The sequence below is a fragment of the Alnus glutinosa genome, chromosome 14, assembly GCF_958979055.1.
Source record: "Alnus glutinosa chromosome 14, dhAlnGlut1.1, whole genome shotgun sequence".
Lineage (NCBI taxonomy): Eukaryota > Viridiplantae > Streptophyta > Magnoliopsida > Fagales > Betulaceae > Alnus > Alnus glutinosa.
In genome coordinates this window covers 6,566,896-6,588,453 of record NC_084899.1, presented here as the reverse complement: position 1 = coordinate 6,588,453, position 21,558 = coordinate 6,566,896, and the positions used below count along the sequence as shown (strand labels likewise).

Below are 21,558 nucleotides of genomic sequence, written 5' to 3'. Positions count from 1 at the left end.
ACGAGGGAATGTGAAAGAAACAAAAAGAGAAAAAATAATAAAAAAACTTTTTGTAGTGTGAATAATGAATAGATAGAAAAACCTATTTACTAGACACTGTAAATATTGTTCATGCAGTAAAAATGTTAAAGTAGCTACCCTGCTGGACACAAAAAATAGCTCATAATAATCAAATTTGTCTATTTTGTTGAATATTCTCTAAACAATAGGTTTTACGAACGAGCAATTAATGCTACGTATGATCGTTTTGTTATCTTCTTATTTTTAAAATAGTGATAATCTATAATCAAATAGTAGTTTTAAAAGCTACATAAATTATGTAGTATTACTCTTTACTGACTTGCACATAAATCAATGTCGACTTTAGCTTTAGGCGAATTAAGTGGCCGCCTAAAGCCCCCAATTAAGAAACATTAATGGAGATTTATTTCTCAAAAAAAACAAAAAACAAAAAATGAAGGCAATATTATTTAATTAAGCCCCAAAAGTATGGTAAAAAAATAATTAAGAAATGCATTAATATCATTGTATGATATAAGGATTTGTTTATCTCTCTTACATATGTTGCTTCAGTACACACACAATGTTCAAAAATAATGCATTTATGATTGATGTCTAACGTTCAAAATAAAATGGAAAAAAAATAATAATAATAAAATAAATGGTAAGAAGATGGAAAATCTCTAAATATTTTATTCAATTACAAACCCCTCTCTTTATAAGTTTCTATTTTTCTCTCAATTTCCATTTTCAAGTCTTATTCAAATTTGAATTATTCTATTATTCTGAATTTCATTATTTCCTAATAACTTACTACAAAAGTCCTTAAAATCATTCCATATGATTAAAAAAAAAAATGTTAATTACTTAAAACTCAACCAATCAATTGCATTAAATTTTTTATTTGATTTTATGAAATATTTTTGCACTAATTTGCCTTTCTTTATTTAAGTTAATTTTTATTATAAATCATGTTTATTTAATTTATAAACATTTTTAGTTATAGATGTATATTATAAAATATGCTTATGGATATGAGTACCTTTTTAATGAAATTATAAATGTAATTAAAAATTTTGAACGGAATATTAATGATATATGAGGAATAGGATACCATAATGGGTCTAATATGAAATGAAAAGAACTGACGGGTACAAAAAAGACATTTTGATATTAATCCTAAAGCGTTTTACACATCATGTGATTGTCAGTCTTAACCTTGTAATAAGTGATATGACCAATTTTTGTTCTAAAGGTCAGTTTAGGTTTGCGTTTTCAAAAATTACAATTTTAGAATGTGCTATTTGAAAATGTAATTTTTAAATGCAATTAGGGTGCATTTGGGATTGCGACTTCGTAGACAAAAAGTATGATTTTAAATCAAATTGCAGAAAACAAATCATTTGGAAATTACATTTTTAAAAAATTGCAATTTAAAAAATGTAAAAAACTTATTTTTCAAATTGCAGTCAAAAAACGCAGAATTTTAAAAGTTAATTTGTGATTTTAAAAGTCAAACTGCGATTTTGTCAAACGCTTAACTGTATTTTTAAAAATCACTTTTTCAAATCACATATTTTAAAATTATATTTTTTGAAATTATAAACCTAAATGAATCTTAAATCTCAAAATGTGTCGAGCGGGCCCCACGTATTGTTGAGGTTAACTGTTTTTTTAAGGAAAAAATAATAATAATAATTGAGTCGGCAAATTGGCTCATATTTCCCACCAGAATCCACGTGTCTCAACAGCACTCGCTGTGTGACGTCCGACGTTATGGACCCCCCAGATTCTACGACTATATAAGTACGAAACCTAGGACTTTCAATTTTCAAAAAATAACCCTCCGCAGTCCGCACCTTATATATATTTAAAATAATCTAACGCGTCCTCACGCAAGCCATTCAAAAGTCTCCAAAGAGCGCTTCAATTAACTAGGAAGGACATGGGATTGATCGGAGACACCGTCGACTCTGTCAAATCCATTCAGATCAGACAGCCTCTCTCTCAGGCCGTCAATATTGGTCCGTGCGATCCCTGTGTATCACTACTGAAACTGGTTCTTGAAATTCTTATAGACTTATATTTTATACAAATATTGCTTATTTGAATTCCTTTGAATCTTGAAGAGGAGCTTTACAATAAAATTTTTGTTTGTATAGGAATCACCAAAGATACTCTCTCTGTTTGTGCTTTAATGCAGTCATATAAGTGAGAAACCAAACTGTAATTATGGCTGATTCTAACTCAAACAAACAAGAAGAAAATAACCAAACAGTGTCATACTATCGTTCTATTTGTTGCGTATTTTCAATGGACTACTTCGTTTTTAGGTGGGCTTGGGATTGTCCATCTCAGTTATTTTTTGAGGGGAAAAAAGAGACATATTCTTCAGTTTTGCTAAGGTTCTGTTTGATATATATATATATATATATATATAAAAAAAAAAAAAAAGGTTTTTGTTGTAAATGATGTTCAATTTACAACCAATATGATACAGTTTTTGTTTACTACTTGATGTTCTAAGGGTCGTGTTTTTTTCCAATTACAATCTTTCTTTTTTTCTTTGTTTCTTTTTTCAGGCATACTTGTTACGTCGGCGCTAATTATATGGAAAGGACTAATGTGTATAACTGGTAGTGAATCACCTGTTGTGGTTGTGCTCTCCGGAAGCATGGAACCCGGCATCAGAAAAGTGAGTCCTTTAATTAGTAGAACATGACACTTTCTGTTTCTGCGCAATTTGATTTGTAGCAAAGTGCTTGATGTGTCTTGATCTCTCTATTCTGATCCAATGCAGCAGCATTTGAAAGCTGTGCATCTAATAGTTCGTTGTTAAATGATGACAATTTCTTGCTATAAAAATCGTATTGCTTCAGTTTTGCTTCTGTTGTATAATGATCAAACCGTCTAGAATGGCTCTTGTGTCACTTTAAGCCTGTTCATAGACAAAGAACTTGTATCTAATCTTAATTAAACTTAACTTTGCATAATTATGGATATGGAAAGATTACTAGTGTTTATGAAGTTATGATAGGAGTTACTGGCAGGTGATGGCCATGCTTTAGCAGTTGTATGAGTGATAACTTGTTGTTTTAGCTAATTCTATTATTTGTCTATTTGCTGAAAAAGATGTATAAAAGGTTTATTGGATGATGTATAATTGAAAGTAAAAATCTAGGAGTGAATACCTACATTCATGTGATGGTGGAGGTTCTGAATACTTTTATACATGGTGCTTAGTTCTTTGTGGTAGTTTGTTTCATTATTTATTATACCATCCATATTGAAGATATGTACTGAAGGGCTTACATGTGAAATCCGTGTATTTGGCTTAATTTGGTTTATTGGCTTAACTTTCTGAATCTCTTGCAGGGTGACATTTTGTTCTTGCATATGAGTAAGGATCCCATTCGTGCAGGAGAAATTGTCGTGTTTAATATAGATGTATGTTCCTTTTTTCTGCTACCTATTCATTGTTCTTTAACTCTACTTGACATTCTCGTTTGTGTCTACTTAGTTTGAGTCAGTCAGACCCGTCTATCCGTTAACCATAATTAGGTTCTATTTCTATTTAGGCATGGACTGGACTTGAATGGGGCTATTAGGAGAAGTTCCATATTGGTTGCATATTGTAAATTGATATGAGTTTATATGCTAGTTACTGTTAGTCCCACTTACAAGATTAAGTTTTTGGATTCGATTCCTCTAAAAGTATTCTTTTGCACATTGTCCAGGGACGTGATATTCCAATTGTCCATCGAGTAATTACGGTGAGAATTTTCTGTTGAAATTTTGTTTGCCTTTCATTTCTATGTTTGTTTTATTCAAATGTCACCCGGACCCTTCATTTTGCCCTGCTATACTTGTATCGACCCAATATGACATAGTTAAGACATAAATGCCTCCCAGACACTCTAGAATGGTTGAAAATCTTTGGGAAAACAGGCAAATCTGACACTTGGAACATTCTTGCACCAAATACCAATACCAGAGTCCATGTAACATGAGTTTAACTGTTTTAAGTATAAAATGTCTTTCACAAAGGATGAAGCAAAGCTAACTTTTAGGAAGAAGGTAAGACCAAACCAATCATATTACCTACTGTTGCAATTTCTCAAGGACTTGTGCTCTATCTCTACCTGCAGTTGGCAGTTTGTGATTTTTTTTTTATAAGTTTTTTTAAACATTTTTTGTTTTATTTTTTTTTATAAGTGTAGGCAGTTTTTTATTTTGTATGAAGTTGTCAACTATTGTTCCCAAATTAATCTTGAAAACCACTCAGAATGGAAGATTAGCTAATATGTCGCAATAAGTTTCAAATCTAAACCATACGGAATTTTATGGGAATATCTTGGTATGGTTTGTAACCAATTTCTTACTAGGGTTAAATCCTATTTTGGTCCATGTACTTTGGACCATTATCAAAAAGCTACCTAGGTTTCCAAAAGTATTATAAGTGGTACCTGAGGTTGTCTAATTATCGTGTTCCGTCCAAAAACTTAACGGTCTACCATATCAGGGCCTCTTAGAGACCAACAAGTGTCCCATTCGTCACATCAATTTGCCACATCATCATAATTTAAATAAATAAAAAAGTAAAATTTTGTTTTTTTTTTTAAAAAAAACAAGGAAGGGGAGATCATCCCTTGCCTGCCACCAGCGGAGGAGGTCACACCTCTGGTGGGTGGAGGAAAAGCCACCTGGGGGTGGGATATGCCCTCGGACCCACCCTAAGCGTGAGATCCCACCCGCAGGGAAGATCTCCCCTGCCGGTGGCAGGCAGGGATGATTTCCCCTACCCTTTTTTTCTTTTTTGTTACTTTAAATAATGTTGATGTGGTGAATAGGACACTTGGACGGAGGGACTAACACCGATTATAAAACAATCTCAAGTATTACTTATGATACTTTTTGATAATCGTCCAAAGTACAGGGACCAAAATAAGAATTAACCCTTCTTACTATTATGAATAAAATTTTACTCTTACATCAGTTGATGAATGCTTTTAGGGTTGCTTTATGGTCGGTCGGTCAGTCAGTCGTTCCTGTCTCAATATCTTAACATCATTAACTTTTTCTTTGATCAATTAAGTGCATAACTTATTGCTTCTGCTGCCTCAGGTCTTATTCCTTCATTGTTGTTTAATTTAATTTTAACAATGTGTCTGTACTTTTGATGCATCTTATATACTCTGTTAGGTTCATGAGAGGCAAGATACTGGAGAAGTTAATGTCCTAACAAAAGGTATTATATTCTTGACAATGCTCAATATTAAAAATTTTCTTAACGGTCTTCATTTATCAAAGAATGGAAGTGAAGGATATAATTAATTCCCTCGAGTTCATTAAGGGATTGCATAATCTTACACCAATCATAATTAGGAGGCTCATTCAAGTTGAAATTTAGTTTGTGAATTTAATTATTACGGTTCTTGTTTTAGCAATTACCACTCGCTTAGTAACTTTGACTTCTCTTGGCCAATTTTATCAGGAGACAGCAATAATGTGGATGACAGGATGCTGTATGCTCAGGGCCAACGTTGGTTGCAACAACACGATGTCGTGGGGAGAGCTGTTGGGTAATGTTCATGTGTCGAATAAGACTTTTTTCTTTTAGTATGACCTTGTCAAAATATCAGAGCAATTCCAATATGTTACATAGATTTTAGTTGTGTGCAGCATAAAGTTTTAGAATTGATGAACATTACGTCACAACTAAACTTATTTTATGAGGCACCATAAGTTGATTTATATGCATTTCAGCTTATGCCGATGTCTGCCATTTATCTCATGTCATGTAACTTGATGGGTAGGCTTAATAAAATTAATTAGCATATCCATTTCCTTAGAAGTGTGTCTTACAAAATTAATCATTCCCCATCAAATTTTCTGTGCCTATATGCCTTTTAATTATGTCAAACCATAGCCTGTTTAGTTAAATGTCTCAATTATCCATGAGGTTTGATCATTCTGCCATTTGGATCCATGTGAAGCGTACACATGCTAATTTTTTTTACTTAAAATGCCCTAATTACCCCCACAAGCTATAAAAATGAAACAAAAAAAAATCAAGAAAAAGAAAAAAAGAACGATGAAGGGGTGGCAAGGCTGTTGGTGTGGTTCAGCCATCCTTATACTAGCGTGTGGAGGTAGTTCGGCTACCCTGTCAGCCTTCCTCTTTTTCTCTTTTTTTTTTTTTAAATTTTTTTTTATTATTATTATCTTTTGGGGATAATATAAGTATTTCAAGTAAAAAATTAACACCTGCTCATCATATGTGGCATTGTTGGTTCATTTTAACGTCAAATGCTTAGGAAGGTGTAATTTGCAACAAAGTGGTAGGTTGAAAGAGTCAAGTATCACTTTTTAAAGTTTGGTTGTATAAGTGCAAATGGGGTATAAATTCAGGGGATTAAGTGTATTTTCCATTAAAAAAACATATACTGAATGAATGATTGCCTTTGATATGAAATTATGTTTCTTTTCCACGCAGGTTCTTGCCTTATGCTGGTTGGGCAACAATTATCATGACCGAGAAGCCCATAGTCAAGGTTTGCTTGTGTTGAAATTTCTAAGATTTTGCACCATGCTAATTTTTATTTCCACAAAAGTTAGAAACAGTCCCCCAGAACTCCTTTGAATCATGCATTTCTCCTTTTATAGAACTGTTGGATTATGTGAATATTTCTGCAGGCTAGGCACTTGTACTGACATTAAATTGTTTCTTTGCATCTCTCTCTCTCTCTCTCTCTACCCATCCGCTTACCAGTAGAAACTTGTACATTTTGATGGTAATTTGTATTGTTTGCTTGCAGTATATACTTTTAGGCGCATTGGGATTGCTGGTCATAACCTCAAAGGATTAGGGTTACAAATTTACAGTTTCACTACATGGTTCTGATCATAACAGATTTTCCTTCCTAAACAGAGATTGAAAAAGAAGAAGGATAGTTGACATAGTCATACTCATACAAATTTTATAGATCAGAGTACCCTTCCTGTTCTGTAAACCGACTCTCAACACATAATGTTTTATCTGCAAATTGGATTAAGTACTTGTTCAGATATTTAATATCAATTGGATGAAATGTTTCTTTTGTTGATTCAGCTCAGTGCCTTTGATAAAATGTCTTGTCTGCAAATTGGATTAAATGTTTGTTTTTGAGATTATTCATTGTTGAAGGTGTGGATCTAATCTTTTGTGCTTACGAGCACCAAGCTCTTCCTTCTCGGTGGAGCGGTAAGCAATGAGCATTCACAATTTCCCTAGCACATTCGTAGGAAGCTATTACATAAAACTCAAATCACATTCAAGATGCCATTAGCAAAATAATGCAGGAAATGAAAATATTGGAAAGGGAAGCTGAAATCAAAAGACCACCCCCACAAACCCCCCACCCAATATTAATAAACAGTTCAACGATTAACATTGACACAAAAGCATCTCTCTCTCTCTCTCTCTCTCTCTCTCTCTCACCAATTGGATTGGCCCTGCTTTGCCTTCTTTCGGTTCGTGAACCCTAGGTTTCGTCGCCGTTTGATCGGCGACTTGTGCTTTTACAGGCAAAGAAGTAAATTGGGATGCAAAAACCTAAAAAGCATATCCTTCATAAGAAAACCCTCAATTGAAACTTCCTAATTTCACGGAATGACCCGCATGCTTTCCTCCGCTAGAAACCAATTTCATATGGATTACAACCTCTCTCTCTTTCTCTCTCTCTCTCTCTAAAGAAGTACTTCCAGTTGACGCCCCTCACTTTTGATTGGTGGTGTTAACAGTGAATTTGTCAAGGTTGTTGAAAGACTGAAGAGATTAGGGATTGAAAATAATTGGATTGGAGGGTATTTATCTGGTAAAAGCACCTACAACTGGAATAGAATGTGTATTTATCTGGGAAGAAGGTGTATTTGACTGGTGGTGTTAACAGTGAATTTGTCAAGGTTGTTGAAAGACTGAAGAGATTAGGGATTGAAAATAATTGGATTGGAGGGTATTTATCTGGTAAAAGCACCTACAACTGTAATAGAATGTGTATTTATCTGGGAAGAAGGTGTATTTATTTATTGTTTGGTCGATTACTCAAATTGGATCTCAAGAATACTCAAATTGGATCTCAAGAATCCTCAAATTTTGTCAGGTGAGCTTGTAAAAAATCTTCTACTAGCAGTTAATTTCCTGCTATATATTGAAATGGGGTCAGAGGACATTGCAAGCAAGCACCATATCTGCCCATATATCCAAACAACTCTTGGGGTTCTAAAGCGAAAATGAAGGAATTGAACATGATGAAAGTTGCATTACGAGCAGGATTCGATGCTTGAATTTGATTATACTGGTTATCCTCGCGTGGCATTAATTGAAAAAAGAAAAAAGAGTTATAACATAACCGTTGATGTTTTAAAAAATAAAAAATAAAGAAAAAAGTCCATAAAAATGTAAATTAAAATTGTGTTATAAGGGCGTTTTACAAAATTTGATTATAACATGATTCAATTAAACAACATATTGCACTATACCAAACAGTAAAAAATACATATTCGGGATTCTATTCAAATATTACAATCAAATTAATGAATAAGAACAACTATTTTATTCTTAATAATAGCTATTCTTTTTCCTGTCCGAAGCTTTCAATTCTGGGAGAGAGAGAGAGAGAGAGAGAGAGTAATGAAAAAAACTATAGCCAACATCGTATGTATAGAACCTTAAAAATGGATTAGGTTTTAAATTCGCTGGATATGTTTATGGCATTCAAAGAGAGTTAAAGACAATAATATTACAAAATTCATGGCGCATGGTATAATTACACCAGAAGCTTGTGGCACTAGATATAAAAAGCTAAAGGCGGGCAACTGAAATGTCACAACCATAACCCTTCATCTCTTGTGCAGTTTCCAGTCCCCAAGCATTCTTCAGAGTAAGAAATATTAATTCTAAACCAGTGGCAATGAACAAACAATCTGCAAAAAGAGAAACAAATGACTCTCCTATATTTTACTCATTTGACCATAATAATGCAAAACCAAAAAGTATTAAGTGAAAATTTTGAAAAAAGAAAAAAAGTAATGATAATAAAATAAATCCTATGAGAGCCATCAAGAGCAGGCCAAAGAGAAGACAGTCATACGTCTATGGCAACCCCAAGCAACTAACACCGTAGACTGCATGGTTAGAATGTAATGGTCATTTCAACGCGAAGACCAAAGGCACAAAGATGTTGCGTAATTAATCTTCTTGCAAACTTATCTCATCCTTCTAGCCATAATCATTTTTTCTTTTTCTTTTATAAGTGACTGAAATTTTATTAAAACGAGAGAGCACAACCCAAGTATATAAGAGAAAGACATAATTAGAAAAAGAAAAAAGATCAAGGAAAGGAACTCATAATATCTAGAAATATGAAGACAAACATAGGCGGTTGTCCATTGGTAAAGGGTTTTGAAGAAGGTCTTCAGATCCGCCACTAATCTCTGGTCATTTCTTTCTCTCCAGATATACCACATCAAGCAAGACAGAATCATCTTCAACAGGGCTACCTTTTGAGAAGAATCTCGCTGCCCTCTCCAAAATGCAAAAAGCTCCACTATCCTCCAAGGCATAACCCACTCGAGCCTATAAAGGTCAAAGATAGAACTCCATGAGGCATATGCAGTCTCACAATGGAGTAAAAGGTGATCTATACATTCCCAACTCTTCTTGCACATACATCAATTTACCACTATTAAATTTTGTTTCCTAAATTGTCCATGGTGAGGATTTTCCCTAAAGCAGCCAACTGAGCAAATAACGCCATTTTGGAGGAAACCTTATTCCGCCAAATACTCCTCCAAGGGAAGAAGTCACTATCATGGATTGTAAGGGCATTATGAAATGATCGGACATCAAACAACCATCTCTTGAAAGGGACCCAACACAACTTGTCTTTCTCCACCCCATCTTCATCTGATGGAGTACAAAGATCGAAGAACGTGGTAAAGAAATCAACCTCTCAATCCTGTGTTGCTCTGATAAAACTGACATTCCAGTAATGAGAGTCACTAACAAGCTGTAAATGATCTGTCACATAAGCATCTTTGAAGCGGGCTACACTAAATAACTCCAAAAAAGCTACCTTAAGGATTTTCTCCTCACATAACATATCATGCCAAAATCGAATCTTAGAGTCATCCAACACTTCAAATCTAGGATTAATGTCTTGCTATCAAGAAATTCATTAGTAATGAGAACATAATCTAGGATTTGCCTTCCCCCAACGAATGCATTCTGAGAGTTTGATCTTCTCCAGAACCATTTTCAACCTGGTGGCGTGAACTTTGGCTACAATTTTGTAATCTCCACCCACAACACTAAAAGGGAAAAAGTCCTTAATATCAATATCTCCTAATTTTTTCAAAATAAAAGCAATAAAGGTGGAATTAAGACTTCTTTCAAACTTACCTCTAGCATGGCAATTATGCAAGACCTTCATTAAGTCATCTTTTAGAACATCCCAGCAAGCTTGGAAGAAAGACATAAAAATGCCATCATGGCTTGAAGCCTTATCATTGTTCAAGGCGTTCACCACCTCAAGAACCAAACCCTCCTTAAATAATCTCTCCAACCAATCGGCCTAAATCTCACCAATGGAGTCGAAAGAAATACCATCTAGCTTAGGCCGCCAACCGAACAATTCAGTATACAAACTACTGTAGTACTGCACAACATGATCTCTAATCCCACCATGATTTGTAGAAACTATACCATTAACAATTAAAGACTCAATGGAGTTATTTCTTCTATTCGAGTTGGGCACTCGATGAAAAAACTTCAAGCAATTGTCACCTTCTCTTAACCACAATGCCCTCGATTTCTGCCTCTAGCTCATCTCCTCCATAAGGGCGGACCTCTCCAAATCGCTGATAATTTTAGCCTTCCCCAACTTCTCATCACATAACGTTCTCTCTTCTTCCAAAAGATTGAGATCTCGTAATTCTTCCAAAAGCTACCTTTGTCCCTCTATATTGGCAAACACCTCCTCATTCCAAGCTTTAAATCAGCTTTCAAAGCCCTTAGTTTACTAGCTATAATGAAGCTGGGAGAACCTTGAAAGTGATAGGATGTCCACCATTGCTTCAACTTATCCACAAAACCCTCTGCTTTCAACCACATATCTCAAACTTAAAATACCTTTTACCCCTGTGGAAGTCTCCGCAATCAAGAAGTAAATGATCTGGGCATAGCCTTTACAACCTCTTCTGAGACACTTCAGGAGATTGGGCTTCCCAACCAAGAGAGACAAGAAATCTATCTATTTTGGACCAAGAGGAGGGATCCCGGTTGTTCAACCACGTAAAAGCTCTGCCTACAAGAGGAAAGTCCATAAGACCCTCATAAAAAATGAAATATGACAACTCACAAACGGGCTTCACCCAATCTCTCGCTAGAAGAACGTGTGACGTTGAAATTTCCCATAATGCACCAAGACAAGTTCCACCAATTGAGTAACTCATCCCATAAGAACCTTCCATCACAATCATAATTAGGACCATAAACACTAGCAGAAGCCCAAGTAAATTGATCTTCAACAACATGCAACGTATACTCCCCCACACACTCCTTCACTTTCTCCACCACCCTCATATCCCACATAAGCACAATCCCACCTAAAGCCCCACTAGTGTCTAGAAAACACCAATCCACATGTCGGCATACTCATAAACTACTCACAAGGCTACAAGACATGTGACCCGATTTAGTCTCCTAAAGACAAATAACATCAGCCTTCTATTCTCTAAGCATATTTCTACCCTTAGGCGTTGATCCCCCTCTCACATTCCAAAGAAACCCCTCCACTTAACTCTGCCTCGACTGGCACTTCTACCATTGGAATCATAATTAATGGAACATGATAATCATTTTAGTTCCCTGTTCCCTCTATTATCGTTTGGAACTAGGCACCGAACCCTCTTGGCAACGACTCGCTTCAATGGCTGTAAAAGCAAGGCCATAAACTACTCTTCAAAACCCTCACACGATAGCCCCACTATATGGCGGAAACCCTTCACTCTCCGCAAAACCCACTCGGAGATCATTGATCCTAAACAATCCAGCACCTCATGCACAACAGGGCGACAAGAACTCAACAGCTTACAACAGATTGGTTCCTCCCTTAAAAGATCCACATCCCAACCAAGTGGGGACATACTTTCAAGGATATTAAGCCCTTCTTCACTAACCACCTCAAGACCTGCCACAACCAAGGATTCCAAGCCATCCCCTTTAGAGGGTACTTTGTGTTTTTTGTTTGAATTAGTTTTTTTATTTGACATAAAAGCTAAAATAGTTTTGTGAGTTTTTGTGTTTTGAATTGTTTCTTAATGCTTTTGTTATTTTGTTAAAAAGCAAAAAATTTGGGCAAAAAGCCTTACCAAGTGGACCCTTTGTTTTTGCATTCATCCCAACACAACACCCAAACTCAAAATAAAAAACAGAGCCTACGCTACAAATAACCTGCCATTCAGCACCCTAAACCCTAAACTTAGAAGCCTCTTCACTTGATACGGGGCCCGGTCCATGAGCCACATGCTTCTACGATAACCCAGCGCCTATTTCTGCCACCAAACCCTCACAACCCACTTGCTCAGTTACCACGTCAGTGCCAATGCTACATCCAACCTGATCACCTACCTCAGGTAGCCCAATGCTGAAAACAGCCATAACAACATCCCCATCAGCGAAATCTGAGTATAAAGATTAGGGAAATAGTTTCTATTCGTTGTTTGGCAACAAAACCGAGGACGGGAAACCGCCACGACTCTCTCTCTTCCCTTCCGATTAACTTCCACACAGACGGCGGGGCTAGACGAAGGGACAAGCGGAGATCCAACACGTTGGGCTACACTTGGGCCAGCACCCGCAAAGCCAAAACCCATACCTAAGTCCTTCCCCGACGAAGGTTTCCATCCCGCTTGTGTTTTCTTAACCCACTTAGGGGTGGATTTTAATTTGGGCCACCTTCTCACCTGAGAGGCACCTGGGCCTTTGCCCCTATTAAACACACCCACAACTCATCCTAAAAGTTTTGGGCCTTTACCCATAACAGATTTGCGAACGTGAACAACCCTCTCTGAACGAATGGGCTTTGACACAACTGCAGCCCGCTTTAGGCCAGCTTTGCTCACCAACCCAAATGTCTTTTTACCAGTCACCCCATCTTGCTCTTTGCTACCTGACCCAACTGGCTCCGGACCCGGGTCTAGGTCCACACCTAAACTTACAATGTGTCGATCCACATCCCCTCTTAAACGATCTAGCTAGCCTTTCAAATCCCGAAGAGCACTGATGACGTCCACGTCTTTCCTCAATTCACACAACAAGACTACACCACAAATTGAGCTGGCAGAAGGCCTGGAATTCGTACCTTTCCCAAAAGTTACATGACCATTGCCATATTGCCCTTGTGGTACAGAGCCTTCGAGCTTTGCAAAACCATCGCTATGAGATGAGGTATTAACCAGTCCCAACCCCTGCCCAACCAGAGCGTTTGTGTATGACCGATAAGGAGTATCCTTGGTCAGCAAGCAAGGGGCTTTAGGAACTACACCGTAGGATATCTGAAAAACTTCTAAAATCTTCCACAACTTAAGAGTGAACCCCAACTGACCCTACCGCCTCAAAACCCTCTTGTCCACTACCACCGTATTCCGCAACTACCAAGAAACGACTGTGACAATTCGAACAGTGCTAGGCAATATAAGCTTTGGCACCTACCCTAGATGATCTATAGAACTCCTTCAAGCCCTCTGCTAGATGCCAAGCTTCCATGGTCTCCAACAACCATTTCACACTAACAAAGCCCAAAGAAACATAATGCACAAGATCCCTGTGCTCGTTTCGAAAACTCAAGCAACTGATACCCCCTCTTCACAACTAAGCTTGAAAGACTTAGCTTCCACGTAAATTCTACTTGAATATTCCATTGCACAACCCAACAGGATGACTACGCTTACAACAATACCGAAACAACCAACATACAAACTATAAAAGACGAGACACGCCCAGGCGCGCCGTCAGTAGATTGAGACTGATGATGATCATTATGCTAACCTTCTAGCCATAATCTATTTGGATTACTTGTCATATCTGATAACCAGCTTGTAGTTTAGACAAGAAAAATCCATTTTGTAGTTACAATGTTGTGCTAGCTGCGCACTATGTTAAAGGGATTATCTAAGACTTGAGCAAGCAACTAACCATTACAGTTAACCAGGCCCCATTTTGGTCTCAACGGTGTTGTTTCTTTATCCAAAGTTAAGCCTCTATAGTAGCAAGTTTAGGAATTGCATTTCTAATCATTATAACCGTTATGCCTGCAAGCTAACCCCTCACCCCTCCAAAATTGGGCTGAAATAGCTCTAAGCCACTTGAAAGTAAAGCATATCTTAAATCAATGTTGTAATATATAATACCATGTAGTCAATTGCTCATGCAGGTGTTGATCGTACCAGAACAGGGTACTGAAAGGGGAGGGTGAGAAAGGATCCTAACCTTCACCATTTTTGCATGTAATAGCGGTTCTTAAGAATCAAACTTGACAGCTAAGACATTAAACATTGCAACAATCAAAAGCTTTCCTAGATTAGCTTACATGATAAAACAATAATTATTGTTTTGAAGCACCATATTCAAAACTTTGATTAAACAGATATCCAAACTGGCCCTCAACTAGCTGCCTTCAACCACTTTTAGACAATATAAACATTGTGTGAACTATTGCCTACAAACTTACCCAACAAGATACCACAGCTTTTATTTTAACTCATTGAAAATAGTTCCTTCACATAACTACAATCAACAATTGGCTAACCTAGGATGTGGTAGGTCACAGCCCTTGAAAATTCACCAGAACCTTTTTACCTGCCTTATGGTACAACTTCCCTTTTAAAATATTACTTCAGAAGCATTAAACAATTGCATCTCTCTAAATTCCAGACAAGTTTAGCAATTGATAACTATCTAGTTACAGAAATTCAAGGACATGTAATTTATCTACCTAAGGTAATGCATTTGCCAATGCAGAAAAGGAGAGCTAAGGTCATTGCTTTTGATGAAAAAATTATCTATAACTTGTGGATAAAACCACTTCCAACAATTAAAACAAATAACTCGACAAGTGTACAACATTTAATAGCAGAATACTGAAAGTTACAATCCTTTTATGTCTCAAAACAAATATTTTGTCATACAAAAGCACATTAGTGAAATATCTATTCCAAATTTTCCTGCTTATAGTCTGCCTAGCAAGAAGAGGCACATAATGACTTATTCAGCATTGCTTTAACTAATATTCCATAGACTGATCCAAAACCTATGTAATACAGTAAATTTGAAACAAAGCATAAGAAGAATAACAATAACCTTGATCCAATTCGTCAAGCCACAGTCTCAAACTGCTGTAACCTGTCACAATGCGGTGTCTCACGAATAAATCCCCACTGGCGACGCTGAATCTCAAGCCGGCAATTCTGCGCCAGTAAAGCAAAAAACTCCCTCTCAACCTTCCCTTCAAAGGACACACGTTCCCCGCTGCCCGAGGGGTAATCCTGCTCAAACTTGGTCGACTTAACATAATAATTGACACCCTTTTGCGTAGTAAACCGGTACTCATATGGATAAGACCGCGTAAGCGCATAAATGGGGTCGGACGATGGCAAGAAGCTGAGAAGCACAATAAGCAGCACGGGCAGCAACTGAATTAGCATCCTCACATTGAACCCACCACCAGAGCCGTTATCAGCGGTCCTAGGCCCCGTTCCAGGCCCGAAACTAAACCCGCGAAACTGTGTGGTCGCTGGAGCCATTCCTCCAAAGAAGTTCCTAAAGATCTCGTCCGCATCAAACTCATCATAGAACCCATTGTACCCTTGCGGAGCGCCACGATGGGCGGCTCGCCGCTCGTAGACGGGCTCGTCGGACCCGGAAATGTCGTACTTTCGCTTATTCTCTACGTTGCTGAGACACTGAAAGGCCTTGGAAACGGCCTTGAAGGCTTCCTCTGCACCCGGGGCCTTGTTTTTATCGGGGTGGACCTTCAAAGAGAGTTTTCGATAGGCTTTTCGCACGTCTTCGACGGTGCAAGTCCTCTCCAACCCCAGAATCTCGTAGTAGTCCTTCTTCTTCTTGATCTGCCTCACCACCGCGATTTGCTCCTCCGTGTACGAGGCCGAGGCGGACGAAGACGGCCCCGCCGGAGGCACTCGGTGGCGGAGCGAGGGCTGATCGGCCGGCTTCGATGATGGCGGCGACTCGGATGGGCCTTTAGCGGGTCCATTAGAGTATTGGGCCGGTCGATCGGCAGGCCCATTGGATTCGTTCTCTATCGCCGATAAGAGATCGTCGACGGGCAGCGCGGGATCGAGACGGCGAGCTTTGGTGATGAATTTGAGGGCCCGCGTTCGATCGCCACCTTCCAACGCTTGTTTCCCGATTTTCAAGCACTTCACAGCCTCGTCTTTGTTTCCGTCCATTTCGAAATGGAAGAAAACCCCAGAAATTTAAGGGCAAAAGGGAAAGAAGAATTGGGGATATTGACTCTTTGAAGAGTATCAACGGGTATTCATTCAAATCGATGAGAAAGAACAAGTAAAATCAAGAAATTTGTGGCAGGGGTTTTTACTCTTTGTTCTATTCTGTAAAATATCATTTGCTCAGGAAGAAAAGAAAACTAGGGGTTTCTTCCGTTGCCAAACACTCCTTTGACAACAAGTAGTTCTGCTCTTTCCAGGAAACTGTTGGAGACAGTGAAAAGTCGAGATAATGGGGTGTTTGGTAACCAACACACCATTCTCCTCCCCTATTTTCTCTTTTTCTTTTTCTAAATAACCAACTTCAAAACATTTTAATTATTTTCACTTTTTATATCATATTAATAAGTTTTTATTATTACTTAAATAAAAAAAATTCACTACAATATAATTTTATTTTATTTTTTACTTTTTCATACAAATTTTTTTTACTTTATATCGTATCAATTACTTCTTACTTCTATTAAAAAAAAAAATACCAACTCAACATTCTTTAACAAACCCACCCGCCGTTGCACTTGTATTTCTTTTCTTTCAAAACTATAAATTAATTTTTAGGGAGAACTTTACTTGTAAACTTATCATCTTTCATTACTTTCAAAAAAATGTACTTAAATTTTAAAAAGCGTCAATTTAGAGTATTCATCTTTTAATTATTTTCAATTTCAACTTTCTGTTAGAATTTTTTATTAAATCCTATCAATATCTTCAAAAAAGCGCTATCTTTTTTAAGAGTAAAAAAAGAAAAAGAAAAAAATTGTTAGAATTTAAATGTTTGTCAGAATTTAATGAAACTTGCAAAAATGTCTATACTTGAATTTTTGAAAATTTTAATTTTTTTTTAGAAAAATAAACACATAAATATTTTATAAATTTCGATAAGATTTAACAAAAAAAAATTGATATTTTATAAAATATCATATGCTAAAAAAAAACTAGGTGTCTCTTCCGTTACCAAACACTCCTAATATTATTTTTAACAAGTAGTTTTGTTGGAGACAATGAAAAGTCGAGATGATGTTGCACTTGCACTTGTATTTCTTTTCTTTCAAAACTATAAATTAGTTTTTTTACATGTTATATCAATATATCTTCTATACTCTGTTTTTTTAAAAATTAATTATTGGATCCGTAAATTTCATACGCTGCCAATTTTGATGGTTATTTTTTTTAAAAAAAAATGTAAAAAATAAAAAATTATTTATCTTAGTTTTTATCTCAAGTCTGTTAAAAGTCCGCGGCCGAGTCAAACCCGGGTCTCAAGGTGAGTGGCTCACGGTGAACACGTTTGAATGGGAATTGTTGTTGTGTCATGACTCATGCGGCTCTTGGCCTTGTCGGTTGTTATATCTCACTTTTAAGGTTATTCTAACTTTTCTTTGGTAAAATCTGCATACATCACTCAAACTACTATTCAATTGATAATATTTTTTATAAAACTTTTAATTTGAACAATATCTCTTAAATTATCAAAAATTGTCAATGTTTCCTAAAAACAAAAATATTGGGTGACAATATTTTGATAGTTTGAGAGATATTGTCAATTGCAGGTAGTTTAAGAGGGGGTATATGAATTTTCTCCCTTTTTGTTTTTTGTTCTACCTTCAAAAATAAAAGGGAAAAATATATTAATTTTTTTTTTTTTTTTTTTTAAAAAAAAAGGCCCACTCAACTAACAGCCGATTTTAAAATAGTCCCATAAATTTTCAAATGTGTCTTAAAAACTTAAAAAAAAAAAAAAAAAAAAAAAAAAAAAAAAAAAACTATTTTTTTTTCAAGATAAATGCATAATCAGTCAATGTAATTGACATAAATCACAAATCGCTCCCTACTGTATTAAAAAAGAAAAATTTAGAGGTCATCTTGGTATGCCAAAATAACAATTTAGTTCATCTAGTCAAAATACTTGACAGATTCTGTTAATATCCATATCATCACCAATAAAATGATGACATATGTCACTCTTAGTAAAAAAATATATATATAAAATTAGTTAATGCCTTATTTATAATTAACTCTATGCAATATCAAAATGAACTCATAGGTTCATGTGGTATGCCAAAAATATAATTCACTCCCTCCAATCAAATCTGCCAAAACACTTAATGGATTCCGTTAATGTGTCACATCAACGCCAATACAATGACAACATGTCACTGTAAATAAAAAAATATAAATATATAAAATGAAAAAAAGTTAAAGAAGGGAAAAATTCATCGTCAGTCCATGTTGTTAACATAATTTACAAATAACTCCAAGTGGTATCAAAGTGAATTCAGAGATTCTTATAGTTAGCTTAATTTACAAATTTGTTAAATACCACAGTGATTAAATATCAACAAATTTGTTAATCACGATAGCAACTAGTAAATTCTTTAACCTAAGTGACAATTGGAATAGATAAGTTCTTTTTAGCTATTTTTTACTATAGAACTTCCTATTTCTTATCCAATTTGTAAGGTATAACTTATATATATATATAGACACACACATAGAGATTATATAATTTTTTATTATTATTATTTTTTATAAGTACAGTATCAGGAAAAAAAAAAAAAAAAAAACAAAGCAAGGGAACAAAGAAAATGAAAGGGAAGTCTTTTCCAAAACAGGGAGGAAAAGAACCAGATAAATGAGAGAGAATGAGAATGCAGTCGAAATGTAGTCTGGTTGTGGCCCAATTTGTCACACGATGAGTACAGAAGTTTATATCGTGTACAGAAGTTTATACTTTAGTTAATGTGACTAGCTGTCCAACTAGCTATTAGTGGAATAATGGAATGAATACGAGAGATGGTGGAAGCACTTCTCCAATCTTGTATGATGGCCGGCTGTTAAAGCACAAAGGAGGATTATATAAAGTTAAATGTCTGCAAACTGTGTTTTGGACAAGTTAGGTTAATTATTTGATTTAGTTGTGTGGAGAAGGGTCATAAACCTTTGAAGAGGGATAGTTCCATACATGTGTTTCGCAAAACTTTAGTGAATTTCTGTATGAAATGCAAAGAGATTGAGCTTGTGAATACGCATTCAATGATATTCCTAAGAGAAACAGGGCTCTCTTAGATAAACGAAACATTAATAAATAATTTAATCACAAAATACTCTTAAAAACATAAAAATAGTTTTAATATTTATGTCATAGCACTTTTTCAAAAAAAAAAAAAAATAAAGAACCCTCAAGGAACATTAATAAGCAAAGTGTATGTGGAATATGATGATTAATTGTATGCGAAAATTGGTTTGAGTAATGACAGGGGCTGCTCAATAAATATTGGATGAATGTTACATATCACTCTTGTGTCTCTCTTTTCTCCTCCAAAATTGATATGACTCTTAAAATTACCATTAAATTTATGATAAATCATTATTATGAAAAATGTTAGATTTACAACACCAATACAACAACTGCACAACAACCCCTCATATGAAGGTGGGTCCTACACACTGGGGCTCACCCTAATGTGAGGGGTTGTTGTGCAATTGTTGTAATGGTGTAGTACAATAATCAAATCCCATTGGATTTTAATCCAAGAGAAATGATCAAAATACTCACAATGTACAACAATGGTACAACAACAAGACACATTGGGGTGGGACTCAATATACAACAACAATTGTTGTACCCCATTAAAATTACCAATGTGTCTTGTTGTTGTACCATTGTTGTACCCCAAGAGTGTAAGTATCATTTCCCTTAATCCAGTTGTGATTTTAAAAGCCACATCAATTTTGGGGGGACAAAAATGAGACACAAGGGTCATATGTAGCATTATTGAGGCTTTAGGCAAAAAGGTTAAAATGGGCCATTTTTATTTTAAAATTTTAATATTAAATATTTAATTTAAAAATCGTTCTTTTAACTTTTTGAGATGTAAAATTACTAATCAAATTTTTATATTAATGTTTTGTTAATAATTAATATATTATTCTTAATAGATAATATGATTAATCTATTTTATTTTTCTTGTAAGGTAAATGATTGTAAGTATGATTTAATTAGTTGTGTACTTAATATTTTTATATTAATGATTGTAAGTATGATGAAAGAAATAAGAGAAAAAATAAATACAAAAAAAAAAGTTGGCCGTGCTTTGGTTTTGAATCTTTTAAGATTTTAAATATACTACCTCATTTTTTATTTTTTATTTTTTATTTTTAACCCTCGTATAGGGATGTAAAATAAATCAGTCTGTTCGACAACCCACTCGGTTTACCCCGATCCAAACTTGAGCTCGATACTGTAGAAACCCACTCGATTAGTAAATGATACATACCCGGCTCGCTCAACTAAACTCGATTGGGGCTCGCGAGCTCAGCTCGTTTATAGTTCGACCAGTTCACTCGCCCGACTCGTTAGCTCGTTCATATCTCTTATATATTACTAAAAATAAGTTATATAAATTTAAACATGTATATTAGTAATTAAGTAATATATGTTATATATGTTACTTAATATTTATATGTATGTGTGTTAGTTAACATACTAACATACTTCGGGTATTCCTCTTGAGGTGTGGAGCAAACTAAAGATGGGATGGATAAAGTTAAATTGGGATGTGGCCTTGGACATTCTAGCAAAGAAGTTGGGCCTAAGAGTGGTGGTGCGTGATAGCTGTGGTGTTTTTGTGGTAACAAAGGCAGCAGTTATCCCTTTTATTAGCGACCCAACTATAGGGGGAGAGCTTCTACACATCCTCCCCTCATCTCCCCTTATCACCCTTTTATAATAAAAATCAATTTTTTTAAGGAAAAGAGGGTGATAAGGGGAGGATGAGGGGAAGATCTTTAGCATTTCTCCTACAGGGAAGGCTTTGGCAGCATGGTCGGCAATAACTTTGGCTCATGATTTGGACTTACAGAAGGTAGTTTTAGAGGGAGACTGTCAACCTGTGATAGCTGCTATTTGCTCAGATTCTTTTAGCTGGAATAGTTGGGGTTAGATCATCCATGATATCAAGTCCCTGTTGGTTTTTTTCACAGACTCACAAG

General features: G+C 35.8%; 2 protein-coding genes across 2 annotated transcripts; one reads left to right on the top strand and one right to left on the bottom strand.

Moving 5' to 3' along the window:
* Nucleotides 1-1,850: 1,850 nt before the first annotated feature.
* On the top strand, nt 1,851-7,110 carry LOC133857646 (uncharacterized). Its single transcript, XM_062292932.1, has 8 exons — nt 1,851-2,024; nt 2,583-2,695; nt 3,376-3,447; nt 3,738-3,773; nt 5,203-5,248; nt 5,495-5,582; nt 6,497-6,554; nt 6,819-7,110. The coding sequence occupies exons 1-8, from the start codon at nt 1,946-1,948 to the stop codon at nt 6,867-6,869; spliced, it is 543 nt and encodes a 180-aa protein (XP_062148916.1). The 5' UTR covers nt 1,851-1,945; the 3' UTR covers nt 6,870-7,110.
* A 1,387-nt stretch (nt 7,111-8,497) lies between these two features.
* LOC133856583 (chaperone protein dnaJ 49) lies at nt 8,498-16,774 on the bottom strand. The gene is made up of 2 exons (XM_062291640.1): nt 15,401-16,774; nt 8,498-8,964 (listed from the first exon to the last, which is right to left on the bottom strand). Exon 1 carries the CDS (start codon nt 16,507-16,509, stop codon nt 15,415-15,417), a length of 1,095 nt encoding a protein of 364 aa, XP_062147624.1. The 5' UTR covers nt 16,510-16,774; the 3' UTR covers nt 8,498-8,964; nt 15,401-15,414.
* Between the last annotated feature and the right edge of the window lie 4,784 nt (nt 16,775-21,558).